We start from the raw sequence: 14,301 nt of genomic DNA, 5'->3' as shown, positions 1-14,301 counted from the left end.
AGTTATAAAAATCTTAAATTTTTCTTCTTGTTCTTAGAAATATATTATTCACTCACTGACTCTTGAGTGTGAGAATTTACCTAGGGTCTGAGATTTTGCTTATATGATCAATTTCACCATCATCACTTTGCCTCGAGTGCTTTTTGTCTCTTTGTGTTAATTTTCTGATTTGTGTAATAATTGCAAAAACATCTTTTTCTGTTATTTTTCTCTTTGCCATGTGGATGACAAATGAAAAATTCTGAATTCTCAACTGTGTTCAACGAAAGCTGAAAAAAGACTACAGTGATGGTGTCTCTAGAATTCTATAATCAAGGTTCCATAGAGTATCTTACATTTATAAAAGGGTTTAATGGATCCATCCAGTAACTATAAGGGTCTTGCTCTTAAAAAAAAAAAAAAAGAAAAAAGAAAAGGAAAAAAGGGCAAATTTCCTATTTTTCATAAGATTTCTAAAAAAGAATAAAGTCATGAACTATCAATGTTTATAAACAGTAATAACTACTCAAAAATAAAGTCAAAAACTAAACATGGGTTCCTAATGGTAAACTGAGAGTTAAGTCAAGACAAAAGGACAAAAATACAAATAAGGCGAGACTACTTCTATAGTCTAATGCGGGAGGCAGATAAGAAAGATAATAATCACAGGACAGCAATTTAATAGAGATTTATATAGGCAATTATGCAAAAAAAAGTTGAGGAGCCTAAAATCAAACTGAAGAAACTCAAAGCAAGTTTCAGAAGATCTTAAAAAAAAATTATGCAGGAACAGGGAGCAAGGAAAAGGTCATGTTAAATAAAAGAAACACCATGTGTGAAATGTGGCAACAGACAGGATAGAAAGAGAAAGGCAAGAATACACTAAATTATGGAATTTATCCTGAAAGCAATACAGAATCACTGAGAGACTTTTACCAAACAATGACATGGTAGGATTTATGGTTTGGAAAGACTATTCTGAAAGCAAGGGTATAAAGGATGGGTTGCAGAGACTTATTAACAGGATGCACCTTAGTCAGTGGGAATAGTTAAAACAGCACATAGGTAGGAGAAAACAATCATGAAGATGTGAGAAGAGAGTTAGAAGGAAGAGGAGGAATCTAGGACGACTCCCCAGTTTTTGCCTTTAGTGGCTGGGTCTTATTCAGCAAGACAGACCAGAGGGAGAGGCAAATTTTGGGGGAAAGGTAACGTACTTCAATATGTGATATTGTTATCACTATCTCTCTAAATATTCTTTCTTCTAAGACTAAAACTAGCTGTAGATATCTAATAGAAATTAATTTCTATATTAACTATTAAATATCAATACTACATAACATCACAAAGAAATAATTCCAATAACATTAATTTTGGCATTCAAATCAGTAGATTGGTGTTATAGTCTAAATTTAATCCTGGGTAAATGATTAGCCTTATAGTGCCTAGGTTTCTTTAAGTACAAAGTAGGAAAGCTTAATTTTATCACAGCTTAAAGGAAAATTACAAGCCTGTAGGCCAAATCTAACATGAAGAAACGTTTTATTTCGCTTGCACAGGGACTTAAAAAAATAATTTTGAATTAGTCTGTGAACATTTAAAAATCAAGAGATTTCACCAAAAAAAAAAGAAATCTGGATTTTTGACTTTTCTAAGTTGAATACTCTGATATCACATTATTCTGTAATAATTAATTGGGGCTGGGTAGTCGCTGCCCCCTTTTGGTGGCCTAGAACTGTCCTGTTTGCCACAGAATCTTGGCCCCTGCCGATATCTGAATTCATATCTGAACCAGATGATCAATAAGAACAATATGAATAAATCTTCATCAGGAATATACAAAACCATCTACAAGGCTTGTAATTCTCTGGCCCCATCCATTAGCACCTTGGTGAGAACATAAAAACTGTTTCAAGATGTCTTTTATGGACTCATCGAGAATAATGGTCATGACTATGGCAAAATCAGTATCTTCAAGATGATGGCAGTCAAGTGGGACCCTGAGCCAGAACATCTTAAAGAGCCCTTCCAGCATTTTGGACCCATAGAAACAATCAGAGAGAATGAAATGACTTCTGTTTTAACTCATTTAGTTTTAAGGTCATTTGTAATCTGGTAAAAGATTACCAAAATAGACAACAGCTTATATCCAATTTACAAAAGTTTATATCTGATTTCAAGCTGTGGCCTATAATATGCTATACTTTAATACCCTACTGTTAGACCAAAACTTTACATAAAAAAGGATAATGATTATTAGATTAAGTTTCAAGGGGGGAAAATGTTCATAATTGTAAAAATAATTAAAAGTATACAAAAACCATATATAAACTAAGGTTACAATTATGTAAAAAGTCCACAATGCATTAAAATAAAGAAAAAGGAAACATACAAAAGTACTAATGGTGTCTGTGTTAATTAGCAGGATTCAAAAGATTTTTATTCTCCTTTTCTAATTTCTCAACTTCATGATCAGAACCTGTATTTTAGTATGGAAGGCATTGTACAACCTTATATTTTTAATATAGTTCCTTTTTCAAAAGATTAATAGCCCTCATTTAAAAAACAGTATCCCATTTTAGAATCAGTTTTCTAGAACCAGGTTTTACCTGCTTATTTCACAAGCCACTCGTCCTTTCATCTCTATGACATCAGAAGACGTAGCAAATCCCAACCTCCTTAAAACACGTTTGCGACATTTGAGCTCATCCATTTGTAGGACAGTTCTTGCTTTCTTTAGTTCTCGCTTTGCGGATTTAATGTCTATTGCAATCTAAGGCATAAAAAAGTACAAAAGAAGTTCAGTAATAAGGTAAACAAAATGAAATGGTGTTTAGTCATGAAATGAAACAAAAAATATTATATTGGGGGCCAGGGGACGTGGAGGAGAACACAGGAGTTTCTTACTGTCCCAGGATATTACACAAGAGGAATGATGTATCTGAGGTAGCAATGACATCAACTCCAGCTTTTCATCCTTAGGGAATGAGGGGGTAACTCAGAGAATAAGGAAAGAAAGATGAGAGTATATGAATCTTATCTCTCAACTACTTATATTTCCCTTACGATGCCCTGAGAAGTGTTGCTTCTCTTTGCCCTCAAATTGTATAACAAATCTGCCTAAGCTGGAAATGGATTTAGCAAAGAGAATAGGTCTTTATTCTACAGACAGATATGAATGCTTAAAAGGAAAATGTTATTTTGAGGTCATCCTATAGGGTAGATGAGTTTTAAAATTCCATTAATCAGTAAATATTACATACTTCTCAACTGTGACAGAGGATGACAGTACAAGAGCAAGAAAACACTGTGATCCTGAAGTGGAGGCTTGAAGTTCAGAAAAACACGGACAGAAAAGTTTAGGGACTGAGAAGTAGAAATTCAAAAGACTTTGGAATTTTGCAGATGATTTATTAAGCTTCAACTGAGGAGCAGAAATGTTGAAGGCAACGATGGTGGTCAGTAACTAATATTTGTTGACAGCTAACTATAAATCCTGTTTCTTCAAGTGCTTTACATTATTTCTTTTAATTCTTACAGCAATCATATAAAGTAGGTAACTAATATTAAATGTGAATTTTACAGATGAGAAAACTGAGGCAGACAGAGATTACCAAGATCAAGATACTGGTCAAGATCACAGAGCTAGTGAGTGATAAAAGATGGGATTCAAACCCAGGCTATCAGAGTAAACTCCTAGCAATTATTTACATTGCTATGAACAGATATACTGTCATAATGCTAGGAGGATAAGAAGGAATGCTTTATATGTTAGACAACTCTATACTACCTAGCATGATTTATCAGGCCTATCAGAAAAAAAAAATTTGTCTTCTAAAATTCCTTTAATTGAAGATGCGCCTGTATTAGCATAGAAGACTGTGCTAAGTACCCAGAGGCATATAAAGCTTTAGGTTGGTAGAAGACAGTCTACTATTTAAAATTTTTATCATAGTAGTTTTTATACTGATTACATGTTGAAATATATTTTGGACATATTGAGCTAAGTAAAAATCTTATTAAAATTAATTTCACCTGTTTCTTTTCACTATTTTTTTAAAGTGGCTACTATAGAATTTCAAATTACATTAAGTGGCTTGTATTATATTTCTACTGGATAATGCTGTTCTAGATCTTTTTCTACATACTTTAAAAGAACATAGATATCCATGTCTGTAAATGAATAAATACATAGGTACAGGGGCTCTTCCCACAGAAGTGAGGTCAGCTTCCTTTTCCACTCAATACAATTAGGATTTCTTTTCCAAAAAGTACATATAAATTTACCTTGGGCTTCCCTGGTGGCGCAGTGGTTGAGAATCTGCCTGCCAATGCAGGGGACACGGGTTCGAGCCCTGGTCTGGGAAGATCCCACATGCCGCGGAGCAACTAGGCCCGTGAGCCACAATTACCGAGCCTGCGTGTCTGGAGCCTGTGCTCCGCAACAAGAGAGGCCAAGATAGTGAGAGGCCCGCGCACCGCGATGAAGAGTGGCCCCCACTCGCCGCAACTAGAGAAAGCCCTCGCACAGAAATGAAGACCCAACACAGCCAAAAATAAATAAATAAAAATAAATAAAATAAAAAAATTTACCTCATTTTTTTTAATGGCCATGTTGATACCCACTGTGTGGATATGCATAATTCACGTATCTAATTTTCTACTGATGAACACTGAGGTTGTTTACGTTCATTTGCTTTTTCAAACAATGCTACAAGAACATCCTTGTACTGCCTCACTTTGTAGTTTCAGTCCGAGAGGATGGGAAAGCTGAATCAGAGGGTATGAGCACTTAAAATGTTGACAGTTGAGGGGTCAGATTTTGAAGGCTTCCTAGGCAGGGCTAAGGAATGTCAAATTTATCCTGCAGTCGCTAGGAGGTCAGGAGGTCATTTAAAAAAAAAAAAAGACTTGTTTTTTCCCAAGTTGTTAACTCTTTGTAGTTTTCTTTCATTAAGAAATGCAATATAAGCACATTACAGACAATGGGGGTGGGTGGGAGTAGGATTACCTACTATAATCTCACTGCCCAAACACAACCACTTAAGGTTTTCCTTTCAGTCTTTTCTGGTGTGCGTTTTTACTTTTGCTAAATTGTAATCATAGTCCACACCGATTTTAGGTCCTACTTTTTAAATTTAATGTTCCTGCATAAGCATTTTTTCCATGTATTGCAGTTTTCATAACAAGTTTATTTAGCCAGTCTTTCAACCAGACACTAGGGCCTTTTTGTTATATTTGAGTGGCTCAGATAATGCCTTTCTCTGTGGCTTCAAACCACCTTCTCCGTGGATACTTTCCAGTCACCACTCAACCAAACTCAAGTCTTTCTGTTCCTGTGTTGAAACTGTTAAGGATGATTCTGGTGGTCAGGTACGGAGTAACTAGAAGCAGGGAGGGAGCTGCTGCAATGGTCCCGGTGATAGATGAGGCCAGGATGACAACTGAGTATACTCAAGCTTTTTGTGTCTCAGTTTCCTCATCTTGAGAAGAAACCTTCATGGTGGGCCACAGCATGGTGTGCTACATGTTCACTGAGAACACACCTGCTGTGCCCAACATGGCACAGGGCCACATCATGTTAGCACACAAAAAGCTAGAAAGGGGCAGTGCTGTAAAACTATGAACTGAACACATTACTTTATTAAGCCAAGAAGTTTCTACTTATATTATTTATTCAATAAATACTAGGCATCTACTTTATAAAAATAGATCATTATGGGAAATATGGAAGAGTACAAATAAGCTAAAATGAAACACCTGAGCCTAAGGAGCTTAAAATCTAGTTTGTGAGACAAGAAGACAAACATGATAAAAGTAGCATGTGATAAAAGCTGAAAAAGCATAATAGCAAGGAGTTATAAACTTCAAGGAGGAAGTGACATTTGTAGATACAAAAGATTCTACTGAAGAGAAGTGGACAGTGGAAAGAAATGTGTTCATTTCAAAAATCTTTTTCTAAATTCATTATTCAGAATGGCTGTAAGAATGCTTTTACTGGTTAGAGAATATAGCTAGTTAGCCTAAAAAGGTGAACTACTACTTCATACCACTAGGATGGCTATAATTAAAAATACAGACGAAACAAATATTGGTGAAGATGTGGAGAAACTGGAACTTTAATATATTGCTGGTGAGAAGGTAAAATGGTGCAGCCACTTTGGAACACAGTTTGGCAGTTTCTCAAAAAGTTAAACATAGAGTTAAACACAGAGTTACTCACTGACCTGCATTTCTATGCCAATTCCACCCAGGGGAAATGAAAAGATATGTCCACACAAAAATGTGTACATAAATGTTCATAGCAGCATTATTCATAATAGCCAAAAAGTGGAAAAACTCCAAATGTTCATCAACTGATGAGTGGTTAAACAGAATGTGGTATATATATACAATGGAATATTTTTCGGCCATAAAAAAGAATAAAATACAAATTCATGCTACATCATGGATGAATCTTGAAGATATTAGCTAAGTGGAAGAAGGCAAACACACAGGCCACATATTGTATGATTTTTTAAATATGAAATCTCCAGAATAGGCAAATCCATAGAGGCAGAAAGGAGATTTGTAGTTGCCAGTGGCTGGAGGGTATGGAAAGGGGGAGTGACTGCTAATTGGTATGAGGTTTCTTTTTGGGGTGATGAGAATGTTCTGGAATTAGACAGTGGTTACAGTTGCAGATACCTGTGAATATACTAAAAACCACTGAATTGTATGCATTAAAAGCGGGGGGAGGCTATGCTATGTGAATGGCATCTCAATTAAAGTGATCAACTTTTTTTTACTGGTAAGAGTTGATAGTTTACTTAAAAGATAGCTAGACATTTTCCTGCTTTAGCTGATGAAACCAATAGGAAAAGAAAATGAAAAATATATACTCACTTATATAGTGAAATACTTAGAATTCTATGATAAAAGAGTTTCTGCCATACCTGTGCTTTTTTTTCACAAAGCGTATACACAGTTTCCAAATTTGGATCATTGTGAAGTGGATGAGAATACATTCGATGCTCAAAAGCCTCTACTTTCTGGATGACTTTTTTCAGTCCTTGATCTTGAATGCCCATGTCATCAATAGGATCTAATAAAGGAACACCATCAGGAAAACGTTTCTGAACTTCCTGAAACAAAATATTTAAAATTCATTTTTCATCTTACATACAAAATTAGTTAAGACTAAACTAAATACTTCCTTTTACGTTTTTTCTATGTACAGACATGTATTATAATTTATTAGTAATTCTAATATTTAAAGTTTAATAGTTCTGGATGCAGCACAATTTACTGATAAAGCCCATCATTGTATATTTAGGTTGTTGTAACTTCTTGCCATTATAAATAATCCTGTATTGAACATCTCAAGTGTAAATGTTTTCAATATTCTGATTACTTCTTTGGGGCTGATTCCTAGGGAGGGCACTACTGAGCTGAAAGATATAAACTTTCAAAGGGTCCAGATCCCCATCACTAAATTTTTTTGTAACATGATTTGACTATTAAATATAATGAACATGTGAGTTCAGGGAAGAGATAGGTCACTATAGGCTGGTATCCCACTGGGAGACTTTCAGGGTCTTGGATAGGGCTTAAAGGTAAGATAGGATTTGGCCAGTTAGAAATAAAATAAGGGGGCGGGGGAGTTACCCACAAAAACTTTTTATAAAACTGTCAAGAGAATTATTCATTTCAAGAAGCCCACCCATGGACCACAGCTTAAAAATTCCTACTGTACACTGAAAGCATCCTGCTTTCTCAGATTTTAGTACATAGCCTTCACTACATAGTAAATCCTTTTCAAATATTTATTGACTAACCAACTAAACCAACTAACAAAGTGCCTTTTTATTTTCCTACCGGAAAATAAAATTTTCTATAAAATCTTATTTTTTCCTATTGAAAATAAAACTATTTCATCCATGTATTAACTATACTATAAAGTAGTTAAAAGTCCTGGCACATGATTTTATACATAAAACTTTAAATACACTCTATAGTTATTTTCATTCATAACGAATAAAGCAAAACATATTTAACATACAATAGTGGCCATGTTTTCCTCTGTGAGCCCTCCTTTAGCCTGACTTTGTTGCTAGATTCAAAGAGAGGACAGTCTACATATAGATCTGCTGCCACTATCTTTGTTAAAAATGACTGCCACTATTGGTAGTGTTTATAGGTTTTCTGAAAGAAAGCAATATATTTAAAAGCAAATCAGTTGCCTTGTTATAAACCCTATTTATATTTACATAAAATTTATATTTAATTTATAAAATTAACGTGTATACCTGTATTGATTTTAAAACACTCTGTCTATTGTCCAGTGGTCGAAGGTCTTTAGGAATGTAAAGCCTAACACTGCTGATAGCAGACAGGAGATGCACCAAAACTGGAACAACCTACCAACGGAAAAGTTATATATATATATGTTACAATTAAAATTGAACGTTTTCAAATTCTGACATTTCTTAAATTTAGCTTGAATTCTTAAAAGGAAACTGCATTTACAATATGTGACAGGTATAATAAGTAGACAGTAATCACTGTGGAAGCTTATATCTTAGTAGAAACTATATTTAAAAAGTAAAAACAAATTCAAACCTTTAAGTAACAGGCAAACAAATGGTACATAAAAATAAGTGATTCCCTTAACACAGAATCCATATTTCATTCATTTTTGCACCCTCAGTACTTGCTACTTTTTGAATACCTAAATGTACTATAGCACTACAGAGGAAGGAAAGACTCCTATTTAGGTCTATTTAGGTTTAGTTGGCCATGTAAGACTCATGTAATCTCTGGATGGGCCAGAATGAAGAGCTGAAAAGAGGTATATCAAGCAGAGAAAACAGTATACTCCATTAGACATAATCTTGAAGAAAACCTATCTTCAAACTTTCTTCCATGCTTTCTCCTGATAAGAATACCCTTCCCTCACCATGAAAAATGCCATTTGCTTTCTTTAAATTTGCTCCCTTTAAATTCAGACTCTATAAACTGAGGAGAGGTTAACATTTTCACAGATCCAACTTTGTCAGCTTATTGGTCTCCTTACCTTTACACTGATCACCACTGGAAAAACAACTGTCATTCACTTGCTGATAAATATATTCACTGTGTTTTACTAAACAAAATGGTATAGTGGCTGAATGTGGGTTCTGGAGTCAAGACTGCCTGGGTTTGAATTCAGTCTTCAGTTAGTTGTGTGACATTGATCAAGTCACCTAGAGTTTTTAAGCTTCAGTCTCCCCATTTAAAAAATGAGGATAAACAATGGAACAGAACAGAGAGCCCAGAAATAAACCAACACACCTATGGTCAATTAATTTATGTCAAAGGAGGCAAGAATATACAATAGAGAAAAGACAGTTTCTTCAAGTGGTGTTGGGAAAGCTGGATGACTGCAATTAAATCAATGAAATAACAACACTCCTTACACCATATACAAAAATAAACTCAAAATGGTTTAAAGACTTGAATATAAGACATGACACCATAAAACTCCTAGAAGAGAACATAGGCAAAACATTCTGACATAAATTGTGGCAATATTTTTTTTAGATCAGTCTCCCAAGACAAAAGAAATAAAAGCAAAAATAAACCAATGGGACCCAATTAAACATTTATCTTTTAAGAACAAGCACCTTCTCCTGCATAGCCACAATATTATGAGATCATAAAAATTTAACAATAATACATCATCTAATATATAGTCCATATTAAAATTTCCCCAACTGATCCAATAATGTCCTTTATAGACTACTACCACTACTACTACGACTACCACCACCACCACCACCACTACTACTACGTTTGGAGCCAGGATACTACTACTACTACTTTTGGATTCAGGATCCAGCCAAGGATCATTTATTACATTTAGTTGTCAGGTCTCTTAGTCTTCTTTAATCTAGAATACTCTCCACCTTTTTTTGTTCTTTTATGGTATTAACATTTCATATAATTTCAAATTTACAGAAAAATTGCAAGAATAGGATAAAGAGCTCCCATATACCTTTATTCAGATTCACCAATTATTTGTATTTTGCCCCATGTGCTACAACATTCTCTCTCTATATATTTATGTATATACATATACACAAACATACACACCCATACAACCACAGTACAAGTATTAAAAGAGGGAAATTAATGTAGATACACTGATATTATCTAATCGACAGTCCATATTAAAATTTCATCTACTTTCCCAATAATGTCTTTTGCCCTCCCTTCTCCCCCACCACTCTATGGAGCCAAACTAGGATCATGCATTGAACCTAGCTGTAATATTTCTTTGTTCTTCTTTAATCTGGAACAGTTCCTCAGTTCTTCTGTGACTCTCAAGACACTGACATTTTTGAATACTATAGGCTAGTTATTTTGTAGAATGATTCTCAGTTTAGGTTTGTGTAATCATGAAGAATCATCAGATTCAGGTTATGTATTTTTGGCACAAGTGATTTTTTTTGTTTTTTTTGGTCTCAGTCCATTGGTCAACATTACTGGATTGGTGACAGTAACTTTGATTACTTGATTAAAGTAACATCTGCTAGCATTTTCTACTATAAGTTACTACTTTCCCTTTCACAATAAATTTATAGGGAGATAAATTTATAAGAAACTGGGGCTTCCCTGGTGGCGCAGTGGTTAAGAATCTGCCTGCCAATGCAAGGGACACCGGTTTGAGCCCTGGCCTGGGAAGATCCCACGTGCTACGGAGCAGCTAAGTCCATGTGCCACAACTACTGAGCCTGAGCTCTAGAGCCCGCAAGCCACAACTACTGAGCCCACGTGCCACAACTACTGAAGCCTGCGCGCCTAGAGCCCGTGCTCCACAACAAGAGAAGCCACGACGATGAGAAGCCCACACACCGCAACAAAGAGTAGCCCCAGCTCGCCGCAACTAGAGAAACCCGCACGCACAGCACCAAAGACCCAACGCAGCCAAAAATAATACAAATAAATAAATAAATAAATTTATATTAAAAAAAATTTATAAGAAATTTATAGGGAGATTCTTTATAGACTTTGTAAATATCCCATTCTTCATTAAACTTTTTTTTTTACATTTTTAAAATTAATTAATTAATGGCCGCATTGGGTCTTCGTTGCTGCGCGTGGGCTTCCTCTTGTTGCGGCGCATGGGCTTCTCATTGTGGTGGCTTCTCTTGTTGTAGAGCATGGGCTCTAGGCCTGCAGGCTTCAGTAGTTGTGGCACGTGGGCTCAGAAGTTGTGGCTCGCGGGCTCTAGAGCGCAGGCTCAGTAGTTGTGGCGCATGGGCTTAGTTGCTCCGCAGCATGTGGGATCTTCCCGGACCAGGGCTCAAACCCACGTCCCTGCAATGGCAGGCGGATTCTTAACCACTGTGCCATCAGAGAAGCCCTTCATTAAACTTTCAACTCACTAGTTTTAGCATCCATGGATTATTCTTGCCTGAGTCAAATATTACTTATGGTAGTTGTCTAACATTGACTCTTCTAACATCTCCATTCCTTCTACAGTATCTATTCTGAGTATACAAGCTTGTGGGTTCTTATTTTATTTTCACCTGATTATAATCTTTTACTATCATTATTTTTATTCTCAAACTGTCAAATTCACTTTTAAAGAAGACATTATGTGGACTGAATTGGCTTTTGAGCTGCCAGTTTGTGATCTATACAAATCCTAGATACATGGGCTGGCTGGAAAGAGAAGACTCAGGACATGAAAAACTGTCAATGATGTACCAGGTAGCCAACATCCAGAGGGAGAAATACACAATTTTTCTGTACTGAGGTACATGTACACAATCCAAAATGGCAGAAAAATTAAAAATAATTCACTTGACTTTAGAGAAGAAGTGTACGGTTTACGCACTTGCAGTTGAATTATGCACAAGCTGCATTATGCAGAAGTATTTCCTTGAAAACAGAATAAACACTATCTGTGAAGACTTGATTCAGAAGGAAGAGAGAAACTGCCCAATTTCTAATGCTGCTTCCCATAATAAGTTCCATCCAAGAAATGGTCAACTAAGTCTCACACTAATGACAGGAGAGAAACTATAAAGGCCCTCCTACAAATGTCTCCTTAAGTACAAGAAAGGGAGATCCTAAGACTTAAGTTCTGTAAATAAGAACTTAAATGTTTAAAAACCAAATGAATAGTTGCCATGAAATTATAAATCTCTACACTCACAAGGATTTAAAAACATGCTATAATATTTGCACTGTGCAGTTGATTCAACTTTCTAAACCTAATAACCTTTATAAAAGAACTTAGAATTCAGGCTCATCATGATGCAACATCGGTCTATATAAATCCAAATAATCACAAGGGCAATTATTAGAAAAGCATGAGAATGCCAACAGTAGGGAGTGTTTTTATTCTTAGACCTTTTTCTTTGCAAGTTTGTCATAAATCAATTTCCCCTTTTAAGATAAGCAAATGATAAGGTAAATAATATCAGAAGTCAGTACATTTTAAGTCAATACATTCTTTAAGTCAATACACTCTAAATTTCAACCAATGTCATCTCTTAAATTAAGACTATTAGCTAAAACACAGTATGATTTTTGAATTTTTCATCTAAATCAGAATGATGTTTTTTGAACCAACTGAATTTTAATCAAGTCAAGGCAGACAAAGTTATTCAAACCAATGTGATTTTTATTAAATTTTAGATTTTCAAAAATTAAATTTGCGTCTTGATCTAATTTAAAAGCTGACTAATGTAATAATCTATTGAATGTAATAGATGCTTTCTCTAAGTTTATCCAGAAGAATGCCAGTGAAAATGGCGGAGCAAAGACCTCCAAAAATCCTCTTCTCCATAAAAGCATTGAGAATACTGGCAATTGTCAAAATCAACTTCTTCAGAACTCTGGAAATTAAACAAAGGCTTGCACCAATCCAAGGAGCGTTTAATTAAAAAAACCCCAAAACCAAAGAACTGGATGCTTTGTGATGTTTTAACTTACTCTACTCCCTCTCCCACTCAGCTCCACAGTAGTCTTGAAAACCAAGAGCCTGCAATCACTGAAAATCAGTCTGGCAGCCACCGGAAGGGACAGAACAGGGTTGAAATGACTTCAATAGGCCATTCCCAGAGAACTGTCAGTATTTCACCTGTTTGGTGGTCCCCTAGAAGACTTTATTCATTCACAAGAAGGTCATTATTTGACCTGACCCAGGGCCTGCCCAGTGCAAACAACCTTTTCCCTAGGGGCATCTGTTAAAAATAGTAAGAGGCAATTGTTTAACATCATGACTTTCTGAGGTGGTGGATAACAGGACAAATAACAGGTTAACCAAAAAGCTTAAAAAAAAGAAAAGAAAAGAAAAGATGGAGAGTAAGATGACCATAGGGAGATGTGAAAGGCGCTCCTAGAAAACTAGAAACGTAGAAGGCCTCATGCATGTGTAGGGCTGTGTTCACACTCCAAAAAAAAGAGAAGGCCCTAAACTCTCACCTCTGGGTGTCCTTAAGACTGAACACACAGGAAGTGAAGGCTAAGGTAGTGCTGTCAACTCTCTGGCTAAGTGTTAAAGGCATGCTACAATATGCATGCAGAGTCCCTAAGCAGAGACTGGTGGACTTAATGGTTATGGGCATTTAAGAAAGTTTTTGACTAATTATTAGCTGACCACTAAGCTAACTAAGCAGGGACTTCAGTGGCCATGCACAACAAAAAATAATTAACAGAATTAATTCAGAAAAGTCTACAAAACAAACAAGCAAGTAAACAAACTACAACAAATAGCAACATAAAGAAACTTAGGTTTAATTTCCAAAGTTGCCATGTTATATTATATAAAATGTGCAATTTAAAAAAAAAATGACAAAATATGTAAAGAAACAACAAAATATGGTCCATATACAGGGAAAAAGAGCAGTCAACAGAAACTGTCACTGAGGAAGTCCAGCTACTGCACTTAATAGACAGTTTAAATCAGCTATTTTAAATATGTTCAAAGTTTATTTAAAATAAAAAAATCTGATTTCAATTTGTAATAGTACACTTTTGATGCAAACTTCTAAAGTGAAAAAACTGCTAAATCTCATTCTATCACCACTATTAAAGGGTATTTTGACTCTCAAGTAGTTTTTAGATAGCCTAAGTGTATAGTTGTGATCTGTAACCTTCTATTCTATGTCCTTTTATAGATGTTTTAATCTAATGCTGAATGATTCTAGAGAATTCTTTGCCTAGAGAAACAAAACAGAAATCAATATTCTAGACTTTGTAATTATGGTCTTTATTTCCTGACACTGAGCCTCATTTAACTTTTATGAAATGGCTGTGATAAGGGGCAGTGGTCAGAAACACTTGAAG

The 14,301-nt window shown here is 35.3% G+C and overlaps 1 protein-coding gene across 1 annotated transcript in view; it reads right to left on the bottom strand.

Moving 5' to 3' along the window:
- The window catches only part of MTREX (Mtr4 exosome RNA helicase), a 130,230-nt gene that overhangs the window by 19,624 nt on the left and 96,305 nt on the right, over positions 1-14,301 (bottom strand). The window contains exons 20-22 of the mRNA XM_061188945.1: positions 8,268-8,378; positions 6,915-7,103; positions 2,589-2,752 (exon numbers count right to left, since the gene is read on the bottom strand). Of these exons, the coding sequence (XP_061044928.1) occupies positions 2,589-2,752; positions 6,915-7,103; positions 8,268-8,378 (464 nt within the window). The remainder of the gene's footprint in view (positions 1-2,588; positions 2,753-6,914; positions 7,104-8,267; positions 8,379-14,301) is intronic.

This window comes from Eubalaena glacialis, chromosome 4 (genome assembly GCF_028564815.1).
Source record: "Eubalaena glacialis isolate mEubGla1 chromosome 4, mEubGla1.1.hap2.+ XY, whole genome shotgun sequence".
In the NCBI taxonomy this organism is placed as follows: domain Eukaryota; kingdom Metazoa; phylum Chordata; class Mammalia; order Artiodactyla; family Balaenidae; genus Eubalaena; species Eubalaena glacialis.
The sequence above is the reverse complement of the archived record's forward strand: the minus strand, read 5'-3'. Positions and strand labels throughout refer to the sequence as shown.